The following is a 15,893-nucleotide window of genomic DNA, read 5'->3' as shown; positions in this document are numbered from 1 at the left end:
ATCACTTTAATTTGATCTTTTAAGGCCTATTGATATTGATTTATGTGTTTACAAAGCAGGGGATGTCTACTCAAAAGAAGCTTGTGATTGCATTATGGGAAATGGGGGCTAGACCATCTCTACAGATTGGAGGCCTGGATATTCAAACAATTAAATTAGTAATTACTTAAGTATTAATAGGTTTTCCAAAATCTTTTCCAAGTCAGATAAGGGGAAGAAGATCTACAGTAAAATAAGTGTCCAACTACTAACATTCATTAGAGATTCTTCTGGACAGATTACCTTGAAATGATCTTTATCTTTTCTTTTTTTTATTATCTTTTACTTATTGCCTGAGGGGGGAATTAAGTCAAAGCAAATTCAAATCAACCCAGAGGCAAAGCTGCACAGAACCACCGATACTGCTTCAAGTAAAAAAGTCAAACACAAACACGAAGACACATTCATTTAAAAAAACAAAACAAAAAAACTTTATTAAAGAAGAAGCGGGATGGTTTGTTTCCCTATATTCTATACATTATGTGCTATACAATGCAGAGGACAGACGGACAGTGCAGGAGTGCTGACCCCGGTTCAGTTTGGTGTTAAAGTGGTGTTTCGCTTCACTCAGAATTATGTGTATGAAGGAAAGTCATTGTCAGAAAGCAGTTAACTGGTCTAGTGACCATATGCAGCACCGATTTGTTCCACTAATGATAAAAATACGAATCAGACGTGGAGCTTCTCTGCACAACACACACACACACACACACACACAGAGTGAGTCCAGGCCTGATGTTGGAGGACATCTGTGTATATGCTGCAGTGTGAAAAGATTTCCCCAAAACCTGAAATATAGTTGAAGTTGTTAATCTGCAGGAGTAAACATTTCCCCATGAAACGCCAAACTCAACTTATAACTCAAACAAACTAACAAAAGTTTAGTAACTGCTTCTGAATTATTGTATAGTTAAGTGTAGGGACAGATTGAAACATTGCGAGGAGGCATACAAAAGTCTTAAATTACATTTTGATGCAAGTTTGTTAGTAAGTTAACCATATCCTTTAAAATGCATGTGCAGTTTTTTTTTTACTTTTAGAAACATCTTTCTCCCTGACCCAGGATCAGAGCTCCTACAAGGTGAGATCAGCGCTCACAGCTGTTCATATGGAAATGATTGTATACCTTGATTAAAATGCTACTTGGCTTTTCAATCTCAACAAACAAGTTTTGCCATTTTCTACAGCGAAAAGCATTTGAATATGAACTACAAAAGGAAATCCAGCAAATGGTCGTGTCCTACCACAGCAATTAAGATTTTTGAGCAGAAGCAAAGGTAGAATTTTCACCTCACTCTTCAGTTTTGGGTCATAACAAGGGTTGATTGTAAGTGTGGATTTGTTTAATAGGCGTAAAAGCTGATGAAAGCCTGGACACATATTTTTGGGTTTGGGTCCGATTGAGTTTTCCGCCTGTGGTTGAAGAACTGCAACTACCATAACGACTGCTTCTCCTCATCTGTTTAACATTTTTAAAAAATATGATCAAATCCAAAGGGTTTTGATGGTCTTTAACTTACAAAATGAGCGAGTGATTCCAGTTTAACTAAACTACAATTTGGAGGCTGATCAACAGCAACTATGCTCCGGTATAATACTGTCAGTGTCTTCATCTCATATGCACATGAAGCCAACCTCACTCAATAACAATAACAAACACTCTTGTTTTCTTATCTATAATGTGGGACTAGACTCGTTTCTGAAAATAAACTGTCCGAGTTAACATTTATAACCATTCAACTTTTTCTGATTTAGAAATATTTACAATATTTAAAGGAACTGAAATATTCCAACATCTATGGTTCGTATTGTTTATGCGGTGACAAGAAGTGAGGTTGTTGTGGTTGTTGCGAGGATTGTTTTCTTTTGACATGATCCATCTCTCACACAGACATAGAAGCACACGCTGTACACTAAGCAGGGAAATGGAGGCAGAACACTTAAATACATAGTAAACCCTTAATAACATTCTTCATATCGGTCGGCGCTCAGTCAAGGTAACATCTCGCTGGTCAGACGCCAGATACTTTGCTTCCTATGTCTTATAAATCTAATGATAAACACAAAACTATCTGGTTAAGAAAAAAACAAAAACACAGGTATTAATACAGGGTGTAAACAAAGGAGCTTTTTGTCTGCATGAGCCAGGTCTGTCTTCGTGTGTGTTGTGTATGTTTATGAGTGCACAGCTGACCTGATGTAATAAAAACCCTGGATTTTAAGGAGGAGAGTGGAGAGCTAGGGTTAGACTGATATAGCGGTGTGCCAATATTGACCATAAATATTAAATATTCAATATGCTGAAGGTTCCTGCCTGTCCACACAGTGTCAGTGCCTCATGCTTTGAGGAGAAAACTCCAGCAGAAACACTGTCTCCTGTGGAATAATTGCAGTAATAAATGATCCCAATTAATCATTTTAATAACTGCTACAAATACAAAATTGAAAAAGATATCAATATTGGACGCATATCCGTCGAACCCTAGTGAGAGGATGCAAAGCCACGGGTGTTGACGTGAACAGACAAGTGCATATATACACACATACATACATTTTTGCATAAACTCTATGTACATACATTATGTGTGTTGGGACTAGATTTGGCAACCACGCTGAGAGAGACGGTTTTGTTTCTCCTCATTAATAAGGCATGCCATGAAAGGTGGCCCTGTGTGAGTCGGGGAGCTCAGTCTGTCTGACAGCAGCTTTTTGTTTCCGCCACACTCAGCCGGACAGTTTTTCACAAATTGACTCGACATTTTGCAGAATTCCCGCCGAGCGTCTGTTTTTAGGGTGTTTACTCTGCGTCGCCACAACGACCTCTTACAAGTTTGATTTACTGGACTTTAATCGTTTCTGATCGCACTCAGCTGACTTCACTGGAGCCCTCTGCTGTGATGTCATCACTTGGTGACCGCCGCCGTTGCTGCCGCGATGCCAGAATGTTCAGAACACCGCTGGATCGCTCCTCCAAGGCATGACATCATCTCGACAATGAAGCGCTTAAAAGTATGCTGGTCGGCCCGTCTCTGTGATGTCATACCCCACGCTCCAATGACTGGAAGTGTTGCTCGTCAATGCCGTTGTCTTCGTGTCAGATATTTGACGGTCGTCGCCCTCTGGTGGCGCCTAGTGAAGCTCGCAGCCTCGGCTCTCTGGCCCTGTGGAGGGCATAATAATTGTGTAAGCTCTCAAAGACTGTTGTACTACAGAATTTCACACTGACATTTACAATGTATTAACAATAAGAAATGTGGTTAACAGCTGATGAAGCTATGTTCTGCTGGACCGGCTCTTGAAAGTGCAAGAACAGTGAGAGACACAGAGTAAACAACTGAATCCCTAATCAAGGTCATGAAGTCACAGTGTAGTCCTGCCTCGTCCTTCCTCTGGAAATATGTTCAAATCAGAAACTGTTTGAACGTGCGATGCTGAAGTCCCAAACTAAACTCACATGCACTTATGTTCATCATGATGTGTTAGATTTGGGCCAGTGGAAAAGCTGTTCAGGATTTTTTGTGCCGTGTACCTGTAGTGTTCATTGAAGTCCAGTCTGAAGCTGAGGAAACGCAGACTCTCATCTGGACTGGTCATGAGCAGCACCAGGAACTGCTGGACGATGCTCTGAGAGAAGGGGAAGGGACGGAAACAAAAGAAAAGGAGAAGATATTATATGACAGCTGGTTGCACTTACACGTGCATCACATGCAACTGCCTGACAGCTGCTCCTGGAGGGGGCTCGGGCTGGTACCTGGTAGAAGTGGGTGAGAATGCGCAGCTGGGAGCGCATCTTTGGTATGGTTTCCTGGAACTCCTGAATCCTATTCTTCTCCTCTGCTTCTTGTTCGGCCGTCACTCCCCACTGACCCTGAATCAGCAAGAGAAGACACGGGTTGAGTAAAAATATCACACCTTTCAGTGCTATTATGTTCCCACTCTTTTTCTCTCTTTACTGTAGCTCATCAGTGGCCCAGAAACCTCAATTCCTCCTCCGTTTCTCACCTCCTCTTCTCTCTGCTGCTTCTTCTCTTCATACTGCAGTCTGAGGGTGAGCTCCTCCAGTGCAGAGCGGTAGAGGGAGTCCTGGGCGCTCTGAAACTCTATGATCTGATCAAATATGGCCCTCAGCTGGTTCAAAAGAGACTGAAACAGAATTCAAGGAAGGAAAACAAGGGTAAAAAATCACAAAAATAATCTTCTTTCTTCCATTAGATTATTGTGTGTGTGTGTGTGTGTGTGTGTGTGTGTGTGTTTGTGTGTTACCCTGCTGTTATTGTCCAGCAGGCATCTGGAGATGATGGTGTCCAGGAAGACGTCATGGGCGGCGATGATGTGGTCGAGGTCCTGAGCCTGCTGCACTTTGTTCCACAGCTCGTCCCAGGAGCACTCCAACACCTGAGCACACACACAAAGACACACACACACACACACACTTTACCAAAAGTGACTGGGAATGACATTAAACAAAAATCAGATATACGGTCAGTATCGTCCACATTTGAAGTAATGGTGGCGCCTCCCTGACCGCAGTCAATATGTTTTTCTTATTATTATTCTTATACTTATTTTATCAATGTCTGAGCAGACAAATCTTTACATTACTTTCACTCATTGATTTTCAGCCTGACAACATCATTGGTCTGACTTTGAGTACAGTGTCAGCGGTTCATGCACTCAGTTGTTTGGCAATCAGTCTGGGCTTGAACCAGCAACCTTTTAACTGACTTCAAAGGGATGCTGTAAATCTGAATCTCGCTGTGTTGCATTTAACAGACACAGCCGATCACCTCCTGCTGTAATTGCTGCTTTTCACGGACGGCTATACGGCCTTTACGATGGTTGCAGCGCTGCTTAATGGTCTGACCTCGAAGGTGATGTAGTACTGCATCTGGTGGATGAAGTGGACCATCTCGGAGGCCAGGATGTGACACTGGTGCAGCACGCCGGACAGCTCTGGAGGGAGAGAAGCACAACGCCAGGATGACATCTCTACAAGCTGCAGACTCATTAAAAAAAACAAACAAAACAAAACAACAACATCTGAACGTCCATAATAATCTATTTACCCAAGCGTTAATGCCTGATTTAAATTGTATTATGTTAGGGGGAGCACACCTGATCTTAACCTGCCATTTACTGTATGTTAGGACAGATTATTACAGCATATGTATATGACAAAGTGCATGGAGACCAAAAATAGGATAATGCAGGGTTTGTGTACCAGGCATGGTTTTGAGCAGCTTGGCATTACACATCTGTCCCTTCCAGATGTCAGTCAGCGTGTACTCCATCCTCTTGGCTCTCCACAGGAAATTGAACACACGCAGGTAGTGGCCCATACATTCCCTCGTGAACACCTGAGGCACACACGCACACGCACGCACGCACGCACGCACGCACACACACACACACACAGATAGCACACAGCAGCAATACATGAACACTGACACTGACGATTTCCACATACACACAGCAGTTCTGCAGAGATAAGAATATGCGCAATATGTTGCAATATGGAACTGTATGAGAAGGAGTGTGTGTGTGTGTGTGTGTGTGTTACCGTAGCAATGGGTCCATCAACATGGTAGTCCAGACTGAAAACATCCCAGCCTGTGTCACCAGGAGACACCTGGAACCAATAAACGACACGGTAAGGTCAGGACAGCACTCTCCCACACACACAAACACACAAACAAACACACACACAAACAAACACACACACACACACACCCATTACCTCCAGCAGGCGAACATCGAGCCTCTTGAGGATCTCTGCGTTGTCAAACTGGGCGTTGGTGGCTCTGACAGCCGTTTCTAAGATCCCAGTCAGGTTGTGTTGGTACAAAGTGGTGGCAGGACGCACCAACTCTGGTCTGGGACAAAATAATTAGGATACGGTAAAATGAGACTCGCAGGCTGATGTTCTGACGTGCATTCTGATGCTACATCTACGCTTTACATGCACAAAGTAGCAGTAGTAGAGAAACTATAGCATATTGTTGCTAACTTGAGCAGGTCCATGAGGTGCCTGATGAAGTCTCCCTGGCCCAGCAGCAGGTATCTCCTCATGGCCTGCAGGTGTTCCAGCAGCAGGTAGTTGCGGTTGAGAACATCCAGCAGGTATTTGCTGGTGTCGAAGTAGGCAGCATCAATCTTCTCCTGAAAAGCCCCCTCCAGGTCTGACAGCAGCTCTGCAGCTACGAGAGCGTGGAGACAAGAGATGGACGGTTGTGATTACTGGCTTTTACAGGGGTTTTTATCCATTATTACATTAACTGCTATCCAAGGATATATTTGTCTGTTTCCCTCTTTTTAATTAGCTCAAAATCTAGACAACAAAATTAATGTATTTCTTGGTTAAGCATGGGTGATCAAAAAAATGGAGAAACAGTAAGTCAAGGTAAGAATGTGGTAAACGTTTGACCGGACTCTGGGTCAACCACACAAACATCCTCCCCCTGCTCCAACCAAGAAGTGAGTGTGATGTCCTTCAACAGATACAGTAAAAGCTGCACATCAGACTGGTCCGATGAAGTCCGACAGACCGAATCAATAGATTATGGCTAAGTATACTTCTTTCCACTTCACCGTCAGAAGGAGAGGAGGACAAGGCCGGCCAACGGTAAGAGCATCGATCTCTGACTGTCCATGTAACAATATCAATACGACGAGGACGAAATAAAAACAGAGGCTTCTTATTGGTCAATATCATTAGGCTTGATTCAATAATAACAGTGGAAAAAGCAAACACAACAATAAAGAGTGGAAATAAAGCCAGAAATACCATTCCAGTTTCAACATTAGCATTCTGTGTGTTATTGCTTCACCTTGATGTCATATGAACTTAAGCTGATATTTTCTACAGATAATGTCCCATTATGAAGTGTTGCAAAAAACTTGTTAAATCTGAATGATTCCCAGAAAGCAAGTCCAGACGTTAAGTGTTGCCAAACAGCGGCTGAGACTCTTACCATCTTTAGGCGTGTCCGCGGACTTGGATGCCGACGTGATTTTGCCCGGCGGCGTTCTGTCGTGACACACCTGATGCAGGAAGTTAATGGATTTACCGATCAGCAGAACCTGGAGGGGGCGAGATGAGAGTGAGCTGAGGGTGAAACTCTGGCTTACCTAGATGTGTATAGCCAATAACTCTGTGTGATAGTGTGTGTGTGTGTGTGTGTGTGTGTGTGTGTGTGTGTGTGTGGGTATACCTTGCGGGCCTGGTCCATGGTGATGAAGGAGGGGATCATAGACTTCCTGAGGGAGTACTTGTCGTGCCACAGACGATCGGTCTTCACGTTGGGATCTGATGCTACAAAGAACTACACACACACACACACACACACACACACACACACACACACACACACACACACACACACACACACACACACACACACACACACACACACACACACACACACACACACACACACACACACAGACGCATAATGACACACAGTTCAATAAACAGTGGAAGGTTTTTTTCCAGCTGGGGTCAGTGTGATGTACACACATATGTCACACTTTAATTAATTACAGATTTATTTATTGTAGAACACTTTCCTACAGCCTTTTAGCTGGAATAAGAGTCGAGGAAGAAAACAATATGGCGCATGTAATGTTTGTAATTCGCTTGGAAGCTTCACTTTAGACAACACCCTGTAATTTTGCACATAATCATATATCATCGTGACCATATGTAGAGGTGCTGTTTATTGCATGTGTTTTTACAGACTGTGCAGGTGTGATTTACTTGGTCATTTCCCTCCTGAAAGGTGCAATAACTTTGTCTGTTTTCTTAAACACAGCACTTAAGAGCAGAGTCCAGTGATAACTAATGGTAAATGCTGGACACATAAATACTGAGTGAGAGAGAAAAGGAAAGAGTGAGCGGGGAGAAGTAAAGGAGAAACATCCATCACCAGGTTCTCCATTACACTCCTCTCATCAGTTCTCATTTGAGAAGCTGTCCTGCCTCACCTCTCTCTCTTTATTTCTCTCCCTCCTCCTCCTCCTCCTCTCACTTATCTTCTCTCTCACTGGGGTCAAACGTCAGAGGAGTTAAACAGAACAATTTCCAGAACCGAGCAGTAAATTCCTGATGGCTTCTCTACAAAAACCCAGGAGCTTCACCCACACTGCGCTACATTTAGGATGATTATAACCACAGTTTTCAGTCTGGAGATTTTTCAAAAACACACATGCACTGCAAAGATGAGAAGGAGGTGTGTACCTCGTGGTAGGTGTCTTCCAGCTCTCCGTCATAGATCCACCTGTAGAGGAAGTTAAGGATGGGGTGCGACACCAGGCTGAGGATGTGTTGAACCAGCGCTCTCATCTGTGGGTCTCCTGTTTTCCCATAGGCGTGGACAGCTGAGGCCAGCTCGCCCCCCTTTCGACCTGAACACAACCACACAAACACATTAAAACACACACTCCTATCCCTATTCACATCATGTGTTAAACCCACTGCCATCCAACGCATCCAACCTACCTTGGCAGAAGTCGACAAGGGCGGCTAACGTTTTGAGCCGGACTTTGGGGTCGTACATCCAAACCAGCAGCCTCCTGAGAGTCAGGCTGCTCTCTGTGCACACGGTCACGCCATGTTCGTCCTCTACCTGCAACTACAACATACACACAGGTCAATTTCAGCAGTTTCATTATCCACCATCTTTTCTATTAGATGCTCTTCTGAACATCATCCGTCTCTGTGAGTACCTGGGAGTGGAGGACAGACAGCAGCCTGTAGTACTCCTTCAGCTCCTGGTGGAGCGAGGCACAGAAGCTCTGAGGACGCAGAGGGGACAGACATAGATGGAAAGATATGAGTTAGTGGAGGATGAGCTTAAAAAAAAAAAAAATTAAAGAGCATATCCAGCGAGGATAATTAAAACACATGGCGAGCGCAGACACACCTGTCCAACCAGCCCGAAGGCGCGGTCGAGGCTCCTGGCGTCGGTGTACTTCCTGACTTTGTTGTGGAGCCAGCCCAGCTCGGCCAGTCTGCTGCTGGTGTCCCTCAGGGACTTGCACAGCACCACCTGGTGAGGCACAGCAAACATCACAACGCGTACACAACACAAGGCACTGCACTTGTATGAATTGCAATGACCCGTATGCAAATGATTATCTTATGTGTCAACAACAGGATAATGACTGCCCTGATCCTGATGTGAGTCTGTTAATATTGGCCCATTCTGAGTATAATATTTGTATGATATTTATGATGAGTGACAGTACTTTAGAGTTATGACACTGATTATAATTATTCAATTGAAAAAGGAGCAATGAGGAACATCCTGCAGCAAAGATGTTGATCTACTGTGCAGCTTGTGCCGTTGTTGTTCTGGTAACATAATCATTGGTACAAAAGCCCTGATGGAGTTACGTTCTGGAGATTATCATAATTCACAAAATAAATTATAACTAGAACTGGCATGGCCTCCTCACAGAAAGGGATATGTTTTCCAGCTGGGCAAGAGTTCACATTTAATGATGCATTAAATTTTCATCTGTTTAACAAAACCTCTTTACAGAGTGGTTAAGTGGGAGAAGAAGAGCCCAAAGTATCTCCATCCTTGAGTCATTTATCTCTGGTCTCAGTGGCTCCCGGCTTGACCACAAGTCTATGTTTAGTACCACTGAGAGAATATGGGACAGGTTACGTCTCAGGCCTTCCTATCGATGATATGAGAGAGGGGAGTAAAAGAAAATTGACAGGAGAGAGGAGCGAAAAGAGAGCAGAGGGAGGTCGATGTGGCTCAGAGCCAAAGAGCTCCATATTGATCTGTTGAATCTTTCTTTTAAAGTCCAATCAACAACAACAGTCTTGATTTCGTATCATCTGCTCTGAATATATGAGGACGCTTAATCAGAAAGTCAGACAGTGAACAACTAGTATTAATGTGGCAGTCACAGTTTAACAGATCTGAGTCAGACAGCGTCAGCTTGTAGCATCATTCACGTGTGAAGCTTCGGGAAATCAGTCTAATGCTTCCTGCAGCAGCCACACGTTTCCCTCTGTTCACCCTGTCTGTATTGTAGCATTTGTTCTGGGATGATGATGATGATGACCTGAACTGTACTCTTAGGTTACTCTGGGTAATGTGCGCGATCCGCTGAACTGATTAGTCCATTAAAAGCTTTACAAGGCTGGACGCAGGTTCAGGTACCTTGCTGTCTATTTTGTAGCAGTTCTCCTGGGCGCTCATCTTGATGAACTTGCCATCGATTCCCTGGAAGACGTAGAGGATGTCTCGCACCAGCGCCGCCTCGCTCACCTCCCCTACACCAGCAGAGGACGAGAGGACGAACATTAAAAACTATACATTAAAAAATACATTGTGTGCTCTCAGCTTGGAATAAAAACTTTCGAGTCACAGTGAAAGTTTGGGTTGTAATACAATTTGAATTTCTTAATAAAATAACATTTGCGGAAAAATTTGAATAAGAACAAAATTAAACAACCAAAATAACACTTTCTTGAAACTATGAAATGAACAATGATGGATATTGTTTAGGGACATGATTTCTAACTAACAGGTAAGACCAAAAAAAACTTTAAGAATAGTATCTGTGTTAACATGATGGACCCTTTTTGACCTGAATGACCCTCCAGACAATTAAAACACATTAACGATGTTCTGGTCAGCCTGTAACCGGCGCTGCTTACAGGCATTAACGTCATTCTTGGTTCACACACATCACTCATCACCTGTGTCGCCGTCTCGGCGAGGACGGAGCACTCTGGTGGACAGAGCTGGAGGTCCGAGGGGCAGCCGGGCACTGGGCGGGGCCAGAGCGGAGGAAGGGGAAGAGCTCACGGGAAGAGCCCAGGCCAGTCGAGAGCCCAGAGGCTGACCGCCGCCCGCAGACTGAGGGGGCTGACTAAAACACACAAACACACACACAAAAAGGGGCCCCGTTTAATATCTTGAAGGGTGTGGCATAACCTCTTTATATTCAATAATGACTTCGACAAACAAAACCAACACCTAGGCCCACATAACCCGCATGCTGGATGATACACTCAGAACAACAAAGCCCGTCTTTGCATAATTAAAGCACAGATACTGTCATTTCTATAGTGTAAAATTACAATTCAAAGCCCTGAGACCTTCTTTGTTCTAAGTTTGGAGGCCGGAGTTGCCCTTTCACGATTAAAAGGTGAGCTCAGACAGCTCAATGGCCATTATGTAACTGTAGGCCTCCTGCATTATTAACGAGGATAAATGGAATTAAATGGCCTTCTGATGCCTCATAAGAGAGATTTAAACGAGGTCAGGCTGAGAGGAAGGTTCATTTATTGGTGATAATTGATGCTTACAAGAAGAGCATCAGATAAGTAAGTAACCCCGTTCTCTCCACAGCCTTTCAGGTGACACTGATTAAACACAGCTGAAAGGTGTGATTCGGGAATGAAGGTGTAATGACTTCATATTTTATAACGACTATAGGGCTGTTTTGTCATTTAAAAAAAAACAACGCAGACATTATTTTGACCACCTCTATATGTATATAGAGCGGGTATAGGTATCATTCAAAGCATTATGTTGGTTTCAGGTTCACAGTTTGTTTAAGTGCATCTGGAGCTGAATAAAGTTTATCCATTAAGATGCAATAAAACTGACTGCAGAGCAGCAATGTTGATAGAAGATAAAACTCTTTCTTCGACCAGTGTGCTCACCCTGCCAGCAGTGACTGTGGCGTCGGCGTGGGTCCGTTCAGCGTGTACACCCCCAGACTGGAGATACCGCTGGTCCCCACACTGGCCGACAGCCCGCCGCTTCTCTCCCCGTAGCCCAGGGCCAGGCTCTGAGGCCGGGTGCAGTAGAACGGGGTGGAGTGGGCGTCCCTGGGGAGGGCCTGGGCAAACAGAGCCCCATAGTTGCCAACCTGGGAAGGACAGGGAGACAGTGAGGAGGTGAGGGTCTCAGGTCAGTTTGACCCTCATACTTTTATGAGTGTGAGTGTGTGTGTCCCTCACCCTGCTGGACGGTTTCCGGGGGTCTTCAGAGAGGCTGAGCAGCAGGTAGAGAACAGACCAGCGATGCTTCAGGACAGCCTGACAAGCACACCATCCCATTAGCTAAAAATCATCATAATGTGCTGGGTGCACAACTGAAAAATATCCTCCATCAATAAATAACATCATTTATAATTCATTTATAATATAATAAAATGATAAATTGAACATGTGAGAGTCATAGTGAATACTGATTTAAATGAGACACTTGATCAGATTCCTGGAGTTAAGCGGGGGAATTTTCCCATGATGCTTCAGACAGTTTTCTGTGTTCATGAGAACAAAAAAAACTAAACAAAAACAAAACACAAATACCAACCTGTGTCTGAAGTTTTCTGTGCAGCTCAGAGAACAGAGCAGCGTCTGCTTCTCTCCTCTGCTTCAGCACTGCAACAGCATCAAGACACACCGTCAGCTGGGATGTTTGACTTCTACAGCACTAACTCTACCTAACCCTGCAGGTTTGTCACTGGCTGATTTATAACCAACACACAGCCTATTAGGAAAACGAACATGGATGATGAAATATATTTTAAACTGCAGAGCACAACAAAAGTTGCTGAGGAACATGAACAGCCGACAGGATGCTGACTGCACATCTTGCTCTGTTCTGCAGCACAGGGAAACCTGTCATTACACTGTGAGTAAAAAAAGATTTAAGAGACCTTCATCAAAATGACACATTTTAAAAGCTTTTCAGACCTGAACAATATCAGGTCTACGTGTTGCTGCATGACAGAAAACTAACTGTTAGCGGAACAAAAACCAAACTTATCCTCTGTATTAACATCTACCAGCTCTGGTATGACACATCACAGTTGAGAGCAAGAGCTGCATAACAAAGGGTATTTCGATGGCTGTTTTTGTAGGTGTTACTGGATTACATTCTTTCATATGATTTAAATTCAACTTGACTAAATCTGATTTTATCACATCGGGAATCAATATCTAAATCCAGTCAGCAGGTGTCCCTTTCCCCTGGATTATCATTTTTACTGCATCTCTGTGGTCTTAAAAACACTTTAAATGTCCACCTTAAAACCTGGGATAATTATAACGTCCTCTGTACAGTAAGTGCTGAGCTATTTTTGTTTTATCTTGGATCAATGTTTTCCTACTAATGGTGCCACCTTGGCTACTATGAAAGTCCACTGAGATTTGCTATTATGGTGCAATAAAGATTTTTGACTTTTTTGTGGATTGGCTCCAACATAAAAGGTAACCAAGGGAGGACACCACAAAACCACTTGGCAGCAGCAGAGGCGCACAGATTTAGTTTTGATATAGTAGAATACCACAAAGGCAAAACAGAGTAATTTATTGTAGGTTAATGATGGATAATGAGTTCCTCGTCTCTGTTACAGCAGTTCAGTGACCAACAGATTGATTGTGTTTGTCTAAATGTCACTCACATTCCTTCTTGATCTTCTCTGACACCAGGAACTCATCCCGTTCAATTGTGGGGGCGTAGTTACTCCCAATGACTCGCACTGCATACTGGAACTGGTGGGCAACTTCAGCTGGAGAAATAAATAACTATTAATGACTAAAGTTCATAGCAGTCCTGTAGAAATAATCATCAGTTATGAGTTTTTCTACTGTTACCCGACATTTTTCCCATTTCCCATTCTAATATTCCTGTCAACACTGCCAAGCTCTAAGGCTTTGTTGTCTGATGATGGAGTTAGAGCTGCAATCACGTCAAAGTGAGTGAAAAACACAAGATTTTACTGATATTTTCGCCGCTATCTCTGAACAGATATGCTAACCTCCCTCTGAGATGCCTGCATCCAGCAGGGGCCTGCAGCTAACAGGACACAAGTGCATCCGATAACCATGCAAACAGTGTATTAGTCAGTGTGCGCGCTAGCTGGCTAGCAAGCTTACAGATAGTCGGAGTGAACAGCTAACCTGCTGATCAAACCAAAGCTAATATTGTGTTACAGAAACAGCTGGGAGTACCAGGAAGCTGTTAAGCGGGATGTGCTCGTAGCCAAACCCTTTGGCTGACAGCTACGCGGACCTAGCCCCGCTTACGTGCCGTATTCCAACACAGCTAAGTGAAAACAAACATATGCTCTATTTTTTAAATCAGTCTGATGTGTGCTAGTTCATAGCAAGGTCGTTTAGAAATTGAAAATATGCTCTCTTCAGTTCGGCATAAGTTCAACAGACCAAGCAGCGCTAATTTCAGTAAAACTTCAGCCGTTTTCTACAGCATCCCCTCGCAAAATATATCAGTTTAAGCTAGCGCCAGGAGTGTAAAACTTTAATTATTAATACATTTATGACTGTGTCGTGTGGGAATCATACGCCGAATTTGTCAGTAGACGATAAAGATCAAGTCTACATATTTACCTTATAGGTAAAATATGTATTATTAGCACTGTGAAGAGCAACAACAAAGTGCTGAATTTTTGAATGAGGTTAGCTTCATACAAGAGTAGTGCACGTATCTGGACTAGCGCGGAGCAGGCTAACGTTAACTGATGTACCTTCGCTTTTCCCCGTGATTCTGCAGCAGAGGCTCTGGAGAAGCACGTTAGGTGATTTCTGATCCAGGGTCGCCATACTATCTGTGGCTTAAGATTCGTGTGTTGTCCAGTAAAGGAATAAATGCCACTGAATAAGATGAACTAGCTCCAGTCTCCCACTACAAGCAACGCCATTTTGACAAGTTGAGTCAAGCTACCACGAAGCAGGAAGAATATCACCGCAGCTGACGACATGTTTCCTTCAAAGTAAAAGCATCGAATTTCTCACTCTTTTGGCATGAGAATCAGGAAGGTTGAATGAATGGGGATAAAATATCAGGATGAAATGAAGCACTCCCACATAAGACTAACTAAATAGAAGTTAATTAATAGTAAAGTGCAAGGAATTTAAATGAATGGTAAAAGATACATTATTTAAAAAAAAACTCATTTAAAAAGTTGATTTTACTATGTTGCCCATTAATAGTGTAGTTCACATAAGGTTGGAAAAGGGAAAAATATACTACTCAGGAATTGGACTTTAATGCCTCTCAGAACCAGCTTTATACTTTTGATGGCAATACTATTGATTTGTGCCATAAAAGGTATGCAAAAAGGATTGTCCTACATCCCTGAATATTTACCTTGGTTTTTCCTCACATGGACCTACTGCAAAACATCGGTTCAGTTCAACTTCATTATGTCATTTTAATGGGGGTGAACAGAAACATATATACCTGTTCAAAGAACTGTTGCATGTTTATCACATATTTGGTCTATTCTGGCCTTAACAGCACCTCTGGTCTGAATTCAGCCTTGGTGTGGTCCTTAGCAGGGCTGAAAAAGTAAATAATAATGTACCCAGCTGTAATGCAATAGTGCCTAAGTAAAGGTATAACAAACTTAGAGTATATAAAAATGTTAAAATTATTCCAAAAAGCACAATACCAAGAATATGTCAATTAAAAAAAAAGATGTAAATGGTTTAAAAACAAAGAGACCTGAATGGCTATTATGACATGATGTATTGTACATGGTGAAAGTCCAAGATAAAAAACTTTAAATTTAAATTCCTTTTCAGTGCTTTACTTGAAATACTATTTTAAAGAAAAAATGTTCACCTCGCTTCAGTCAGGCTTTTATTGTGAAGACTACAACCGGATATGTTGATTGTTATTGTAGTGACTTTGACTCTTGTGTTTCAACAGAACCCGCCGAAAAGCGTCTCCAGGAAACAGACGTTGGACAAATGAATGAAAACATTTCCCTCCGGAAACATAGGCCCACGGATCGTGGTTCTGACCCTTAATCTGACCTCCACTAACCCTTAATTTGTAGATACTGATCAC

The 15,893-nt window shown here is 42.9% G+C and overlaps 1 protein-coding gene across 2 annotated transcripts; it reads right to left on the bottom strand.

Annotated features, from left to right (window-relative positions):
* Nucleotides 1-446: 446 nt before the first annotated feature.
* Nucleotides 447-14,764, bottom strand: tubgcp3 (tubulin, gamma complex associated protein 3). Of its 2 annotated transcripts, none has more exons than XM_056370918.1 (23): nt 14,566-14,764; nt 13,483-13,590; nt 12,390-12,457; nt 12,032-12,109; nt 11,732-11,940; nt 10,760-10,932; nt 10,218-10,330; nt 8,961-9,086; nt 8,764-8,832; nt 8,537-8,669; nt 8,276-8,442; nt 7,251-7,361; nt 7,011-7,119; nt 6,047-6,236; nt 5,777-5,912; nt 5,600-5,668; nt 5,261-5,396; nt 4,904-4,992; nt 4,303-4,434; nt 4,042-4,182; nt 3,791-3,907; nt 3,557-3,663; nt 447-3,204 (listed from the first exon to the last, which is right to left on the bottom strand). In XM_056370918.1, exons 1-23 carry the CDS (start codon nt 14,639-14,641, stop codon nt 3,114-3,116), a joined length of 2,748 nt encoding a protein of 915 aa, XP_056226893.1. In that variant the 5' UTR covers nt 14,642-14,764; the 3' UTR covers nt 447-3,113. The 2 variants fall into 2 exon arrangements, with proteins under 2 accessions (XP_056226893.1, XP_056226892.1); XM_056370917.1 differs by having other exon boundaries at nt 447-3,200; nt 3,569-3,663.
* Nucleotides 14,765-15,893: the final 1,129 nt, after the last annotated feature.

This window comes from Seriola aureovittata, chromosome 24 (genome assembly GCF_021018895.1).
Source record: "Seriola aureovittata isolate HTS-2021-v1 ecotype China chromosome 24, ASM2101889v1, whole genome shotgun sequence".
NCBI classification, from domain to species: Eukaryota; Metazoa; Chordata; class Actinopteri; order Carangiformes; family Carangidae; genus Seriola; species Seriola aureovittata.
Note: the sequence above shows the minus strand (reverse complement) of the source record. Positions and strands in the feature narration are given on the sequence as shown.